General features: G+C 53.2%; 1 protein-coding gene across 1 annotated transcript in view; it reads left to right on the plus strand.

Annotated features, from left to right (window-relative positions):
• Nucleotides 1-17,363, plus strand: part of LOC119390605 (3-oxoacyl-[acyl-carrier-protein] reductase FabG) — a 67,363-nt gene that overhangs the window by 36,241 nt on the left and 13,759 nt on the right. The window contains exons 4-6 of the mRNA XM_037658194.2: nucleotides 4,904-5,042; nucleotides 14,893-14,933; nucleotides 16,124-16,193. Coding sequence (XP_037514122.1) covers nucleotides 4,904-5,042; nucleotides 14,893-14,933; nucleotides 16,124-16,193 — 250 coding nt within the window. The remainder of the gene's footprint in view (nucleotides 1-4,903; nucleotides 5,043-14,892; nucleotides 14,934-16,123; nucleotides 16,194-17,363) is intronic.

Here is a 17,363-nt window from a genome sequence, read left to right on the forward strand (position 1 = left end):
AGACACGGGAGATGACGGCGCGGAGCAGCCCTGGGGTGAACAACGAGCGCCTCAGTCTTCGTTGGAGAGAGCGCCAGGCCGATGCCCTCCAAAAAGGCAGAGACGCGCTCGAGAGCTGTCTGGATGCGTTCTCGCACAGCACTGCACTTGCGAGTGGGGCCGCGCACGTACAGCGCGACGTCGTCGGCATAGATCACCGCGCGCACAGGGAGGTCAGCCGTTTCTGGGAGGCACTTCACGAGTGGCGCGAGCACCAGGTTGAACAGAAACGGGCTTAGGACACTGCCCTGCGGTACACCGGAGTGGACGGAGCGCGGTGAACTTGTCGCTCTCCCCACGCGCACAAAAAACGTCCAGTCAGTGAGGAAGGCTTGCAGATAGTTCAAGAGTCTGCCGTCAACACCGAGTGCGCGCACAGCACTGATGATGGACGCGTGGGGGAGCGAGTCGAAAGCCGACTGAACGTCAAGTAGGAGCAGGATTGCCATCTCCCCATCGTGCAGGGCCTGCTCAAGGGTGCTGACGACGGTAGCTAGGCAGTCAGCTGTTGCGCGACCATGTCGAAAGCCACACTGTTCGGGCGCAAAGACGCCGCGAGCCATTGAAGCCGGTGAAGGGCCATTCCCTCCATCATTTTCCCAGCCACGGATGAGAGGGATATGGGCCGGTACGATCTGAGTTCACGGGACGGCTTGCCTCGCTTAAGGACTGGCACAACCACAGCAGAGCGCCACTGATCCGGAAGGCCTCCACCAGCGGAAATTTGGTTGTATGCCTGTAACAAGAGAGGGTGCTGGGATGAGTCCAAGTTCCTCAGTAACTGGTGTGTGATGCCATCCGCACAAGCACCGCTGCGTGTTCGCTTCCTTTGAATTACCCGCTGCAGCTCGGACAGGGTGAAATCGCTCACGCAAAGGGAGCGGATAGCAGCCGCAAGAGCAGGTTCGGGTGGCGGGAGGGGTGGGGACGTGTGGTTCAGGGTGCGAGCAGGGGTCTGGGCAGCAGCAGGAGGGAGCTCGAAGGATGAGGCAATGTGCTCTGCGAGCTCCAACTCCGTGATTCCACGCGCCACCGCGATGGCGAGAACGGGGAAGCGAGACACCTTCGGGTTGAGCATAACTCTCATGATGTGCCAGCCTCGGCGGCGCCTCCGCGGGTCGCGGAGGGAGGAGCACACGCTCGTCCAGCTGCGGTCGCGCTGTTGTTGTGCGTGGCGCCGGCACACAGCGTCCAGTCGGTTGTACTCTGTCCAGGCACCGGGGCCTGAAGAGCGCAGTGGCCGCCTCTCTGCACACTGGCGCACTGCGCGGAAGTTTAGTAGTTTAATGTCAGGGCAGGGCGTTCCAGCGGGCACCCCACAACGAGTGGTTGCACGCTCGGCACAGTCCGCGATACGCGCAAAGGAGTTCTCGCTGGACTGAACACTCGCGCACAGCTCGCGGAAGAGCGGCCACTGCACGACATTGTACTCGCGCACGGCACCACGGCTGGGTTGGGACGGCAGGAGAGCGATCGTGAAGTGATCGGACCCGGCCGTGTCAGGTTGTCGCTTCCACTCGTAAGAGCAGCGATCTAACACAAGGGGTCGATCACAGTGGCAGCTGTGTTGCGACGGATAAAGGTTGCCTCCGCACTGCTCAGGACGAGGAGTCCAGCCCTGTGTAACGCGTCGCACAAGTCCCGACCGCGCACGTCGGTGGTCGCATCACCCCAGCTGACGTGCTGCGCCTTGAAGTCTCCGCAGAGGACGTGGTCGCGCGAGAGGGCAGTGACGCGTAGCTGGCCGCGGCGACGGGGCAAACGTACACACTCACAATTGAGGTGTCAACACCGCATACGCTCACCACGGCGGCCACACACCCGCACGTTTCACTCGTGAATTGTTCCGTGGGGATGAGGGCGTGCGGGAGCGTAGAGCAAATGTACAGCGCGGCGGGTGTAAAGCGTCACCGCACGGCACACTCATGCAATCAGGCAGCGCACACTGCGTTGGGCTGCTATAGCAGATGTAGCCGGGCAGTAATACCTCCTCCGCGCGAACCTTCGTTTCCTGGAAGGCCAGGACGTCGTAGCTGCACAAGGGGAGGATCGTTGCAAGCACTGCTTGTCGGTGGCGCAGTGAGTTGCAGTTCCACTGCAGTATGCGCGGCCTAATTTTACGGTGGTAGTTACTCGCCATCACTGGTTAATGCCAGTTGAGTGGCCAGGGCTGCGACACAGAGCGGGCGGACCGGGCAGTCATAGGGCAAGAATTCCATTGCAGCTCGGAGTGCTGCCACAAGGAGTGTGATAACTGAACCCCTATTGTCACTGGTATTGTAGCCGGTGGGCGCAGGGGCAGTGGGGGTGGGGGGCAGGGCTGCGGGAACGGTGACGCCGGTGGCGGCAGCGTAGGATAGGCCCTCGGCGACCGGCCGGTAGCTGCGGTGTTGTTTTGTAGGTTTGCCGGAAGCCTTCGTGTCCGATGTCCGCGCGTTGGCGAGGGCCTCACTACGCGAAATCTGCGCTGCTGACTCGTTGCGCAGTTCTAGTACGCGTCGCTCCTCTTGCCAGCGAGGGCAGCGCGGTTCCGTGGCAGGGTGTTTTCCACCACAGAACAGACACTTTGGCTGCTCGGCCGTACACTCAACCGGTACGTGGGGCCCTCCACAGCGCACACAACGTCGTTCCGATGTGCAGGTGACGTCAGTGTGACCATAGTGGCAACAGTGAGAGCATTGGGTTGTGCGGGGTCGCAGAGGACGTACCGTGCGGCGCTGTTTATACAGTTCGATTTCAGTAGGGGGCTTGGACCCACTGAAGGACACGAGTATGTTGCGGCCGGCACGGGAGCATTCCAGGACGGGAAGCCGCAACGTGATGTTCGCACGGATTTCGTCCTCGCCTATTGAAGGATCGACGTTGTACACAACACTACTGCAGGTGTTGGTTGTCGCCTTCTTTGCGCGGACAGGGATGCCGCAGATGTCGGCGGTGGCGAGCAGGGTATCAAGGGGTGTACCAGGAGCGACGTCGGCAGCGACAGCATTGCGGCGAAAGTTTACTCTCACGAGTACAACACCCTCAATGGGTGCGAGAGAGGCGGAGATTGCTTCCTGAGAGACAGGCCGAAAGGATGCCTTCCTGTCAGCAGGACGGTAGAGGACAGTGTCCACTTGTGCGCGACCAGGTGACTGGGAGCGTGTTTGGACAGAGGGTGGGGCGGGTTCCTCAACGCGCTTGGGTTCTGGCCTCGGGATTGGGACGAGCGGTGCGCAGAGTGCCGTGCCGCTCGGTGCTCCTGAAGGCGGGAGGGAGGAGAAGGGTTCATGAGCAGATAGGTGGCCCAAAACGTAGCTGGGCCGAGAGAGATGCTTGTGGGGGGCGCCTGCGGGGGTTCCATTTTTGGTGACAGGCGTCAAAAGATTCCTGCGAAAGGGGGGGGGGGGTTCTTCATCGCCGCCGTGGTCACAGGCTGCGGCGTCGGCCATCCCAAGGTGGACGCATAGGCCTTGGTAGACGCAACGCCCAGCTATAGTCTACACAATAAGGTAGCGCCTGCTCGGCGATGCGCCAGTGGGCCGCGAAGACTTAAAGGGACACTAGAGGCAAATAACAATTTATGTCAGGGTGAAAGCTCAATGTATGACAACGTCTAAACGGCAATATTATCAACAGCGGTGCCCTACTTACCTGAGAAATTAAGCTAAATGTATCACACGATCAGCGCAACGAGCGGCATATTTTGGAAATGATCCCGATGATGTGAGAGAGTTCGACTACAATTAATCACTCCTAACCAAACTAGCTGCAATAAAAGAAGAACCTTCCGTGCATCAAGAGACGTAATAAAATGCTGGTTGTTCGTTTCTGTTTGATTCATTGAAAAAAGAACCTCTTTGGTGTTGCCATGGGAAACGGCACGCGTGGTTCAAAGGTTCCGTTTTCGCCGAACTGCGCCTCGCCCGGCACCCTGCTTCGCTCACGCGGTCGCGTCTCGGTGGTAGTTTCGGTATCGCGTACTGCCGCGTGTGCTTTGCGCCCTCATGAAAGTTGCTCTGACAGAAAGTTCGACAAAATGCCGCATACATGTGATGCTGCCGGATGCCCTAATGGCACACGCCGCCAGTGCACGCCGCCGCGCAGTAAACTCGGGCAACGTTGGGAACGGCAGCAGTGACGTGAGAAACACCGCTTTCAGGCGGGTGATTTGAAGGGTGCTCACGCGATGCGGACCACTAAAACGTGATTTTATTTCAAAATAAGCATTTGCATGGCACAAAAGTAGCACTACCAGGTTTCTGGACCGTTATTTCAACAATCAATGTCCATTTAATATTTGCCTTTAGTGTCCCTTTAAAGGTTGGGTCAAATGAGTGCAATCGGGCATGCTTGAAGTGTGGCTCATTCCATTGAGACTTGGTACATTGGCAAGCAAGCAAGTGGAGTCTCCGTGCGGCGTCGGTCCTAGAAAGCGGTAGGGGTAGTTTGTGGTCTTCTGTATGGGCTGATCGGGCAGCTTGATCGGCCCGTTCATTGCTGATGATACCGCAGTGACTCGTTAGCCACTTAAAAGTGACTTGATGTCCTTTGTCAGTTAGGTGGTGTGTTACCTCTGCAGTCTTCAGTACCCGCTGTTCGTGTGATCCGCGACGTAAGGTTGACAGTAGAGACTGCTTTGCCGCCTTAGAGTAGCAAAAAATAATGCACTTGTGTGTTGGTTGGTCAATAATGAATTGTAACGCGATACAAGCGCTCCCAGTTCTGTTGCTGTCGATGTTGTTTGGTGAGATGTCGTGATTTTCATCGTCGTAACCAACCTTGCTATCACAAACCGCCCCGGCGGAGCTATTCGGCAGGAGAAAGAAAATTTGTAAAACTGTAATATGACTCATTTGCTTTTGTATGTTCTTATTTGCTACAGGTTAACAACGCTGGCATCGCCATGATGGGCACAATAGATAACACGACGGCGGAAGAATACAACCGTGTTTGGGACATCAACTTTCGTGGCCCGCTTTGCATGATCAAGAACGCTCTTCCGTACCTGCGCAAAACGAAAGGTACGGATTACTTTGTATTCGACCGGACAAGTAGGCTTTGTTAGCAAGGCATGTCGTTTATGGCCTGATAAAGGTCATCACATGACCCACAAGGAGGACTGACAGAAACAGAGATTCCTATTGAAACTTTCCCTCTGTCATTCCACTAAGTGCGTGCGATACCCGTTTACGGAGCGTAGTCAGAATCCAAACTATTTTCATTCAATTTTCATAAAAATCTGACGTATGCAATATTGCCACGTACGTTTCTGATCACTTTTGCTGCATTCGCCCACAAAGGCTGTCGGCAACGCTCAGCGCAAACCGCGCCTCATTTTTCGAGAAGCTTCACGATTATTGTAGATGATTTTGTTAAGATTGCGCGCAAGACGCGAACGCTCGAGCTCATTCTAGAGATTGCGCAACCACCAGCGATATCGCTGGAAAGTTCGATAGCGCCTGTATAAAAGCCGACGCGCTTGACCGCTTGTCAGTTGATCGACGGACGACGCCCTGTTCGCCGCTATCGTTGTACAGCGTGTATTGCTGTAGTGCTAGTTCTCATTTTCCGGCCACAAGTTCGGCCAAATAAACAGTTTCATCCTGCAAACGCCGACTGCTGTCTTCGTCGACGTCACGACCACGTGACATCTGGTGGAGGTGCTGCTTCTTCCATGATCCGGACGCCCCCGCGAAGCGCTGACCCAAGCCCAAGCCGCGAAGAGGACGGCAGCAAAGAAAACCCGGATCGTAGAACAAGCCGCAGGCAGAAGGGACTGCAGCCAGAGCACGGGCTCCTTCCCGAACAAACCAGGCAGCCCCAGGTCACAACACCCACCGCAGCGACAATGACCGACCCCGTGCAGCCTGCGCCGATCCTGCTCCGGCAGCCCAAGGAGCCGCCAACCTTCCGCGGGTCGTCATTCGAAGACCCGGACACCTGGCTCGAGACTTTCGAAAGGGTCTCAACATTCAACAACTGGGACTCCGAGGACAAGCTGCGTCACGTTTACTTTTACCTTGAAGACGCAGCAAGGACCTGGTTCGAGAATCGGGAGTCCACTCTTCAAACTTGGGACGCCTTTCGAAGCGCTTTCCTGCAAACGTTTGCAAGCGTCGTTCGAAAGGAAAGGGCCGCAACCTTGCTGGAGACACGGGTTCAGCTCCCGAACGAAAACGTGACCATCTTCGCGGAAGAAATGACCCGGCTGTTCCGCCACGCTGACCCCAATATGCCTGAAGAGAAGAAGGTTCGTTTCCTCATGCGAGGAGTAAAGGAACAGCTCTTCGCTGGACTTATGAGGAATCCACCGAATACCGTCCAGGAATTCGTCTCAGAAGCCACGACCATCGAGAAGACGCTAGAAATGCGCACCCGCCAATATAATCGCCGATCAATCCAAGACAGTCCCGCTGTTCATGCGCTCGGCTCCGACGACCTGCGCGAAACAATCCGAGCGATCGTGCGAGAGGAACTGCGCCCTCACCCCAGCCTCAAGTGGACTCCATCGCAGACGTCGTTCGAGAAGAAATCCAGCAATCGCTGGGCACCCTTGAACCGCCACAGCCTCAGCCGCAAGCCTTGAGCTACGCCGCTGCCGCCCGACGCTACGCTCCCCCGCCGCGCCCGCGTCAAGACACCGCATCGACGCAGTTCCGTCGCCAGACACCGCCGCGATCATCGACGCCCTACCGCCCACCTGGCGGCCAGCACTACACCCCGAGGAAGACCGACGTTTGGCGCGCCCCTGACAACCGGCCGCTCTGCTACCACTGCGGGGAGGCCGGCCACACGTACCGCCGCTGCCAGTACCGACAGATGGGGCTACGCGGATTCGCCGTGAACGCGCCGCGCCCGCAGCCAGGCGAACGGCCTCGTGACATCGACGACTACCTCACCGGAACACAGTGGCAACAACGACGACCTTCCCGCTCGCCGTCGCCCGGCCGCTACATGTCACCGCACCGCCGGCAGTACACTGGCCCAAACCGGGGTCGGTCGCCTAGCCCGTATCCGGAAAACTAAGGGCAGCAACCGATGGAGGTGCGGTTGCTGAACGACGAAACGTTGAAGATCCTCCGCCGTCGACGACGACGCCGCGACGAAGTTCCGAGCCCCCGCCGCACGCCGAACGACGTCCGGACGACGAAACTTTGCGACCCGCGGAAGCAGACCTGACGACGCAACGCGGAAGCAGCGGTGCAAACCGACGTAGCCGTGACCCGACGCCGCGACGTACACGCAACGCAAGACGGCGGACTAGCGACCTCGACGTACTATTCGACGGACACAACGTTACCGCTCTCGTCGACACTGGGGCCGACTATTCCGTCGTCAGTGGGTCATTCGCCGCGAAGTTGAAGAAAGTTAGGACTGCTTGGGAAGGTCCTGAAATCCGCACCGCTGGAGGTCATTTGATAACGCCGGCTGGAGTCTGCACAGCAAGATGTCAGCATCAGTGACCGAACCTATCCTGCGAGCTTTCTTATCCTGCAGCACTGTTCTAGGGACGTGATGCTTGGGATGGACTTCCTAAGTGAACACGGTGCCATAATAGACCTGAGATCTGAGTCAATAACACTAACCTCAGAAAAAGCGCTGCCGCCACGCACGACGCCAGGAAAGCCCGTATTGAATGTGATAGAAGAGCACGTCACCATTCCGCCTCTCTCCAGCGTCATCATTTCCGTCGGCACCGAAGAACACGCAGACCTTGAAGGTGTCATCGAGGGCGATCAGCACCTACTTCTCAACCGTCAGATTTGCGTCGCAAGAGGCATAGCCGAGCTGCGTGATGGCAAAGCAAAGGTAGTGCTGACAAGTTTCAGCCACGAATATAGGCACCTCAACATTGGTACGACGGTCGCCTACATCCACGAATTCGTGGAATCCAGCAATGCTCTCGCCCTCTTCGATGCTACCGAACCTGCTTCGACGAATCGACGAAACCAACCAGATTTCGACGTCAACCCGAGCCTCCCGAAGCACGAGCAAGACCAGCTAAAAACCCTGCTCCTACAATTCAAGGACTGCTTCTCGTCGTCATCAAGAATTCGACAGACCCCAGTCGCGAAACATCGCATCATAACAGAAGAAAGTGCCCGACCAATCCGTCAGAGCCCGTACCGAGTTTCGATGCGAGAACGCGAGGCCGTCAAGAAACAGGTCGACGAAATGCTACGCGACGACATCATCCAGCCGTCCAAGAGTCCGTGGGCGTCACCGGTGGTGTTGGTGAGGAAGAAGGATGGAACCCTACGTTTTTGCGTCGACTATCGTCGCCTGAACAAGGTCACGAAGAAGGACGTGTACCCTCTCCCACGAATAGACGACGCCCTAGATCGACTCCACAACGCCAAGTACTTTTCGTCGATGGACCTCAAGACCGGCTACTGGCAAATCGAAGTCGACGAGAGAGACCGAGAAAAGACTGCCTTCATAACACCAGACGGCCTGTTCGAGTTCAAAGTCATGCCCTTTGGTCTTTGCTCGGCGCCCGCGACTTTCCAACGCGTTATGGATACAGTACTGGCCGGCTTGAAGTGGCAGACGTGCCTTGTGTACTTGGACGACGTCGTTGTGTTTTCCTCAAATTTCGAGGAACACCTTCGACGCCTTGAAGCTGTACTTCAAGCAATCAAGACCTCCGGACTCACCCTGAAGCCTGAAAAGTGCCGCTTCGCGTACGAGGAGCTCTTGTTTTTGGGTCACGTGATCAGCAAGAATGGTGTCCGCCCGGACCCGCGGAAAACAGCTGCCATCGCTGCCTTCCCGCCACCCACCGATAAGAAGGCCGTACGCCGTTTTCTCAGCTTGTGCGCCTACTACAGACGCTTCGTCAAGGAATTTTCACGAATAGCCCAGCCACTAACGCACCTGACGAAGACCGACGTGCCATTCAAGTGGGAAACGGCGCAAATCGAGGCATTTCAAGAACTTAAACGACGCCTTCAGATGCCTCCAATACTAGCGCATTTCGACGAAGACGCCGATACGGAAATCCACACCGACGCAAGCAGCCTAGGACTCGGCGCCTTCCTCGTGCAGAAGACTGACGGGCTGGAGAGGGTCATCAGTTATGCTAGCCGGTCGCTATCAAAGGCAGAAATCAACTATTCCACAATGGAAAAGGAGTGCCTGGCCATCATCTGGGCAACATCGAAGTTTCGCCCCTACCTCTACGGCCGGCCCTTCAAAATTGTGAGCGACCACCACGCCTTGTGTTGGCTAGCTAACTTGAAGGACCCTTCAGGTCGCCTCGCACGGTGGAGCCTACGACTGCAAGAATTCGACATTCACGTCGTTTACAAGTCCGGAAGAAAACACTCTGACGCCGACTGCCTGTCTCGTGCCCCCGTGGACCCGCCGCCGCAAGACGACCAGGATGATGACTGCTTCTTGGGAACCATAAGTGCCGACGACTTCGCTGAACAACAGCGATCCGACCCGGAACTCAGAGGCCTTATGGAGTACCTCGAGGGCAAGAACGCCGTCGTTCCGAAAGTGTTCAAGCGAGCACTGGCGACGTTTTTCTTACGCAACGGCGTTCTCCAAAAGAAAAACTTCTCGCCACATCGAGCCAAGTACCTTCTCGTGGTGCCTCAAGAATTGCGACCAGAAGTCCTCGAGGCCCTGCACGACGACCCGACAGCAGGACACCTCGGTGTTTCCCGAACGCTGGCAAGAGTACAGGAAAAGTACTACTGGCCGCGCCTTGCCGCCGACGTCACTCGCTACGTAAGGACATGCCGAGACTGTCAGCGACGCAAGACACCGCCAACAAGACCAGCGGGCTTTCTTCAGCCGATCGAGCCACCTCGGCGACCGTTCCAGCAGATCGGGATGGACCTCCTAGGGCCGTTCCCAACGTCGACTAGCGGTAATAAGTGGATCGTCGTAGCTACTGGCTACCAGACCCGCTACGCCGAAACAAGGGCCCTACCTAGAGGCAGTGCTGCCGAGGAAGCGAAGTTCTTTGTTGAAGACATCGTTCTGCGTCATGGCGCCCCAGAGGTCCTCATCACCGACAGAGGTACGGCGTTTACAGCGGAGCTAACTCAGGCGATCTTGAGGTGCAGCCAGACAAGCCACCGCCGGACCACTGCCTACCACCCTCAAACCAATGGCCTCACCGAGCGGCTAAATAAGACCATCGCCGACATACTGGCCATGTACGTTGACGTCGAGCACAAGACGTGGGATGTCATCCTTCCGTACGTGACCTTCGCATACAACACGGCCGTCCAAGAAACGACGCAGATGACGCCGTACAAGTTGGTCTACGGAAGGAGCCCGGCGACGACACTCGACGCCATGCTACCGAACGTCACCGACGAAGACAACCTCGACGCCGCCGCTTACTTACAACGTGCCGAAGAAGCTCGACAGTTCGCCCGCCTGCGCATCAAGACCCAGCAGCACACCGACAGCCGTCGCTACAATCTTCGGCGACGCTTCGTGGAGTACCAGCCCGGCGACCGTGTCTGGGTCTGGACGCCAATACGACGACGTGGACTGAGCGAGAAGCTTCTTCGACGATACTTCGGACCGTACAAGGTACTTCGACGTCTCGGCGCACTCGACTACGAGGTTGTCCCGGACGGCATCACGAACTCTCAGAGGCGCCGAGCTCGACCCGAGGTCGTGCATGTGGTGCGCCTTAAACCGTACTATGCTCGTTAACGCACCTGAGGACTCTAATGTTTGTCTGCTTAGTTTTCTTTAGTATTGCATGTATTCATGTTCTGTTTTTAAGCATCGGGACGATGCTTTTTCAGAGGGGGGCATTGCCACGTACGTTTCTGATCACTTTTGCTGCATTCGCCCACAAAGGCTGTCGGCAACGCTCAGCGCAAACCGCGCCTCATTCTTCGAGAAGCTTCACGATTATTGTAGATGATTTTGTTAAGATTGCGCGCAAGACGCGAACGCTCGAGCTCATTCTAGAGATTGCGCAACCACCAGCGATATCGCTGGAAAGTTCGATAGCGCCTGTATAAAAGCCGACGCGCTTGACCGCTTGTCAGTTGATCGACGGACGACGCCCTGTTCGCCGCTATCGTTGTACAGCGTGTATTGCTGTAGTGCTAGTTCTCATTTTCCGGCCACAAGTTCGGCCAAATAAACAGTTTCATCCTGCAAACGCCGACTGCTGTCTTCGTCGGCGTCACGACCACGTGACAATATATATATACGCATAGTTAATGGAATGCATACGGAAAACATCCATAGGGTTCTGCTGGGGAGAGAGGGTGTAGGGGATGCATACGTACACTACAAGGTTATAAGCACACAGAATACAATGGGCCTATTTGCCCAGTGTAGAAGGAAACTATTATGTGTTGACGGTCAACACAGCGGCAACATTGATTGTTAAACTCTCAGAAACTATGACGTGACAACTGATTTCTGAGGCCTACTTGACGCCCTCTGATATGAGTGACAACTTTGAGGCAGCATTACAGCGCAGCTTTCACAGAATATCGTAGATTTAAAGTGATCTCAGTCAACACGAAACGCGTTCTATTATCGCACCAGAATGTACTACAGCCAATTCAGGGTGGCGGTCACTTTTGTAGGGAAGGCGAGTGAGTACTTTCTCGTTCGGGGCTCTATTCACCGAAACTTTTGCATTGTGTATATGTATATGTACACGCATACCTACAAACACACGAATGAACACGCATAAGTGGGGTGTCGGACTCTTTCCCCTCACCGCCCCTCCCACCTCTTTCCCGAAAGGTGTTGTGTAACCTCCTTAATTTAGTTGAGGGAACAGTGCAGATGCCGACGAGGACGAAGAGAGGCACGCAGTAGGCAAACGCCGCGGTGTCTGTAAATTTCAAGGATATTTTTCTGCTAAAGATCAGTAATCATTCGTTCGAAATAATCTTTCTTACAACAACTTCGTACACAGACAGCCTATTCGTCTTCTACAAGCCCCGAGTTTTCGGCTCTCTCCCTGCACTGGCGTTTCGATCCTCGGCACAAACGGTGGTGTTTCTAAACACAGGAAACCCCTCGGGGCAGTGGGGTTCCTTCGTTTCCACTTGCAGCTTTCTAGACCTGGCGGTGGTGCTTTGGCAGCGGGCGCTGGTCACGACTTCGTCAACGTGGTTGGGGTGGACTGCTATGCAAGAAAGGGTAGAAAAAGTAGCGGAAAATTTTGTTTCGCCGGTAGCTGGGCGAAAGTCCGCGCCAGCGTACCGGACAGCAAACAGAGGTGTTCACGGAACACAGCTGGAACTCCCATGTGATTCAAGAAAACTCCCATTGATATTGAAGAAAAACGGCGCTACAATACACGGGCTAGGAAAGAACACACAAGGACGGGCGCTGCTAATTCACATTACCCGTCAAGGCTAGGACGATTGAGGTGGTCATATGGTAGCAAGCAAATTTATGAAATACGGGATGAAGCAGAACTAGTTAACGTAACGTAAACGTGGCGCCTCGTTAACGTAACGAAGCGGCCAGGGGCACGGCTGTGCCGCAGAGCGTGTAACTCCACTTTTCGTGGTAGTTGCTTCCTCGCCAGCGGCACTCGCGGCACAGGTACCGACACGCAAAGAACGAAATAATCGATCGTGGTCAGAATCTGGTTTTCTGCCTGCGCACAAAGTTTTCGCTGGTTTCAGCTTCTTTCCAAAGTTCGCTAAAAGTATATTTCACGTTTCTTTTTTTGCTCATTGTATCGGTTACTCACATCTTTAGAGGTAAAGTCGGACACGCGTGAGGAGGGGTTGGCCACTTGCTCCCACCCTCTTAAATCGATTCGTGGGGACACCATATTAGCATAGTGATGTCAATAAGGGATATTCATAATGCTTGGTGCGCCGACAACACTGGGCGCGTCCGCCATCTTTTGTTGGTCGCCGTCGCGGAGTATCTATGGTCTGCTAGCGGCTCCTTGAGGAAAGGCCACGGAGAGGCTGAGCAGCAGTCGTTGGTGGAGCTTTCGGGCCAAGAAAATGTGGCCGTTTTCTTGGACACCCAGAGCGGAATGGTCTGAGGATCTCACTGTGCTAACACAAATCGACGAGAACACCATATCGAAGTTCTGTGCGCTTAAAAACTCATCCGGACGGCCGCTGCAACAGGCGCGCCGCTTCGCAAAGCCGAACTTCTGTTGTCTAGTGGCGTGCGCTTCCGATCTGAGGTAGGCGTTCAAGAAAAGTGTTCGTTGCAGAGGAGGTGTGACTGTCAAGCTTCTAAGGTAACCTTGCACTGCAATACATCTCGATTTTAATGGCCAGTGTGATTTTATCCACGCGTCATGAACACTCGTCAGATATCGACACCACGTTGTTTCTACGCGACCTGTGGAACGCTGTGCTGATTTTCTCGGCTCATTTCTTTAGCCAGAAGTATCTCTACACTCTCCGCAGTAGCGCGTGTCGTAGTTTTTTCGAAATAAACAAGGCATGGACATGTGCATGAGTGGTGCGCCGCAAACCAAACGAAATTGCTTAACGTCCGTTTCAACTGTATAAAAAGAGAGCAGCCCAAGTAATGCTCTTTTACTGCGCACTGGTTGTTATAACGTTTCGTGGTCGTAATCTATCGCGCGGATTTAGTATTGTCGTTCTAGTTTTCTTGAACGCTAGACGTGTGCGTTCACTGACTTATCCTTTTAAGATATTGCGCTATTTGCTTTCGCATGCCGCGGAGACTAGCATAACCACGCCTTCATGGTTATGCATGGGTTAAGCCCGCTATCAGCGCAAGGATGTGTGCGATGACCTACCGAACAGCTTCATCTACTGCACGGCTCTGCAAGTTAGCTCCGTGTTCGCAGCGCACGCTGACTGAAGAAAGCAAAAGAAAAATAAAAGGGGAGAGATAAGCGTGCGTAAAGCGAAGATCAGACGCGGCATGGGGACTATGTACTTCAGCGCACACTGTCTTGCGGCGCTTGCAAAGAGATGCCTGTTGGAATCTTTGCGCCGGTCGAGTCTCGTGTGGCGGCACTGATTATGCGCGGACGCGCGCAGCAGCGTCTGTGGCCCTGGCTACACACGTTCATATAAGTAAATCCTTGCTTTTGTCGACCTGTAGCACCGACAAGCTAATGTTGATCAATCGTGCCCTCTCGAGCGTGTGCGACGTCGGCCGTCTCTTGTAAAATGCACATATCGTTCTGCAAGGTTAGCTTGTTTTGTAGGCGAGCAATTAAATTGCACAGATAAATGAGAACGTAGATTGAAGCGCGCTTTTTCGCGCGCCGATCATTTCTGAACGAAAGCACAGTGCCGATCTTGTTGACGAAACAAGTTCGTGTCGGTACATTGTTTTTCTTCGTTTAGGTAACTGATAAATTCTATTAAAAATTGTGTTACCTTGTTCCCGGCACTGTCAGGGCTTCCTCGTTGTCTGAACAGCGCACGAAGCATTGGGAAGTCATCGCAGAACGAAGAAAAGAACCAGTAGCTAGCACCTGAAAGGCTGCGGTATGCGACTGGTTTCGTTTTCACCTCCAACAAAACATGAGGGATTGAGCTTATGGAATTGGCGACAGATGGCGCTGTACATTTTGAATAGTGCTGATCTTATGTGCCTTTCGTACTGCGTGTATATTTATTTATGATTTATTTTTGTTATTTTATTATTTTATTTCTTATTTTTTAATTATATATTTATTATTTATTTATTAGCCTAGGACTCCAATAAGGGGTCCACCCGGTACAAAGCGGAATTAGCCACATATCATCGTCATCATCATCATCATACCCTATTGGTACACGTTTATGGTTATTTGCGATGGCTTGTGCAACGTGCGCTCATTCACGAATAACGCTTCATGAAATACCTTACGAGCCGTTCACGAGTACCCAATGCGACAATTACAGTGATGCATTGAATCTTTTACAGGTAACATTGTCAATGTTTCAAGCGTCGCCTCGACGGCTGTGGTGAGTAGCTTGGACGTTTGGGGCCTGCCACGCTGAGTTTTCTACGTATTTTCTTTCTGTAAAAATTGCACCGGCTGTAATTGCAGTGACGAGGTATTTTCTGGCTAAAATTAATGAAGAAACTCATGTGGACTTGCCTTACTATTATTGGGCAGCTCTAGATGCAATGTGAACAAAATACCGTAGTGCCACAATAGTCAAGGCATATCGCCAAGTACGGATGCCTCAAATGTTTGGCTGATGGTGTCGAACGAAAGGAATGCGTACTTTCTTATAGATTTTGAAGCAGTGCTGAGATCACGTTTGAAATTTCTAGCTCATATCGCTTCTTTCTAGAGGGGCCGGGGGGGGGGGGGGTCTTTGGTATTAGCGATTTGGTATTATCGAGATGATGTCTCACAAACAAGACACGTAATAACATTTCTTTTTTTTTTCAAAATAGCTGCAAAGCTAACCTATTTCTTCAATTTATAACGGACCGGCAAATTATGGCGTCTGTTGCTGCGTATGTAAATATTCGCTTTAACCACAGCTTATACAGACGGCACTAGCAGATGAGCCGATGGCTTCGCCTCTCATGCCAAAGCAACCGTTCAGTGCATTTCACTTCCGTGCTCTCTAGGAAAGAAGGTTTTTTTCCTTTGCATTCACAACGCCGTTCACTTCAATGGGACAAGAACCACTGAATTCCATAAAACACTAATGAACTCTGCACTAACTGTTGCGTTGTGTATATGTGTCTGCTTTCATTTGCAATCTGTCTTCCCAACGCCCTATATGCCACTACCAACTGTGCAGTATTAATGAGACCTAACAGACAATAACGCCAAGGAAAGTATAGGGGAGTGTTACCTGTAGTATTTAGAATATAAATGTGAAGAAAGTAAAGTGGACGAAAAGATAACCTGCCGCCGGCAGGGACCGAACCTGCGACCTTCGAACCTGCGACCTTCGGTTCGGTCCCTGCCGGCGGCAGGTTATCTTTTCGTCCACTTTACTTTCTTCACATTTATATTCTAAATACTACAGGTAACACTCCCCTATACTTTCCTTGGCGTTATTGTCTGTTAGGTCTCATTAATACTGTGTCTAACAAAGAAAAACGAGCCCTTAAGAGTCATCTTCTTACCAACTGTGCAGCGTCACATGTGAAACTTACAGAATTGTTTTTCTACTGCCTCCCTGAACAGGTGAAAGGTTCGACACCTTATTGTATGACCAAGGCAGCACTGGACCACCTGACGCGATGCGCGGCATTAGGTGAGTGGGTGCGGCCGCACCGTTCATAGCGACTGCTCAAGGGGAGAGCTTGGTGGCAGTTTCACAGAAATGGAACGGGTCGGATGCAGTCCTTGTCAATTAGTCACTTTGTAGCTGGGAAGTGGCCAGAAATATTTACGGGGAGGGGGGGGGGGGGTTCAACCACTTTTTATGTACGCGCGTGGGATTGCATGTATGGGTGTATATATACACGTGCAAAATTGAGAAATTGGGGGAGGGGCGGAGGCGTTTAAACCCCCTCCCGACACCCCTCCTTGGCTAGGCCAGTTATCTGTAGAAAAAAAAAACGAACAAGCTAACAAGCCATTCCCTACACTTTAGTCATTATTACGCGGAGCTATAAGCTGACGCAGAATCAAGCTGCTAGCGCGTTTGTTCTCAACGTTGCGTCCAAACAGCGCCTTTATTATCACTCAGTAGCCATTTATGAATACAGCAAAAGGCTTGTCAGTCTTCGCCGGTTAAGTTTTGTTCATTTCGCCAGTTCAAGGAGGCGCCGAACTGTGCTCACTCCGCTTCCCTTGCCAGCCGCCTCACCTGCCTCTTCTATACTTCCGCTCCCGATAGCTTTCCTTGTGTCACCGAAAATTCAGAAGGCAAGCGGTATCATTCTTTTTCACATTAAAAACCACTGCCAAAAATCCGGCAGACCCCACGCATTGTGGGAATCGATGCAATGCGAAGCAGCGAGCGAAGAGTGGCATACATCGCCTTGCTTGTTCTTGAGGCAAATGAAGTCATTCATGTCATGGCATCTAATCCAATATAGCCCATGTTTGTCATGCGTGCATGCATGCATTTACAACCGGCTATGCACCATGATAACGACACGTATATTCCGGTATTAAACCTGTCATATATTCTGTCCTGTCATTCACCTGTCATTTATGTTCGTGACCACTTATGTCATGTCATAACAATTTTGGTATATATCCAGTCAACAAAACGGCCGGAAGCGCACCAAGACAGTGTCATGTAAATCGTGCCATACATGACATGCCTGTCATGATTTGCATGTTAGGACCTGTAATTTATGTTCGCCCTAAAATCACGTCACGCAGTACCAAGTTTGGTGCATATCGAGCCAGCGAAGCGGCAGCGAGCGCTCCATGAGCGTGGCATGTAAGTCATGCCGTAGATGAAATGCAT

Source organism: Rhipicephalus sanguineus, chromosome 4 (assembly GCF_013339695.2).
Source record: "Rhipicephalus sanguineus isolate Rsan-2018 chromosome 4, BIME_Rsan_1.4, whole genome shotgun sequence".
NCBI classification, from domain to species: Eukaryota; Metazoa; Arthropoda; class Arachnida; order Ixodida; family Ixodidae; genus Rhipicephalus; species Rhipicephalus sanguineus.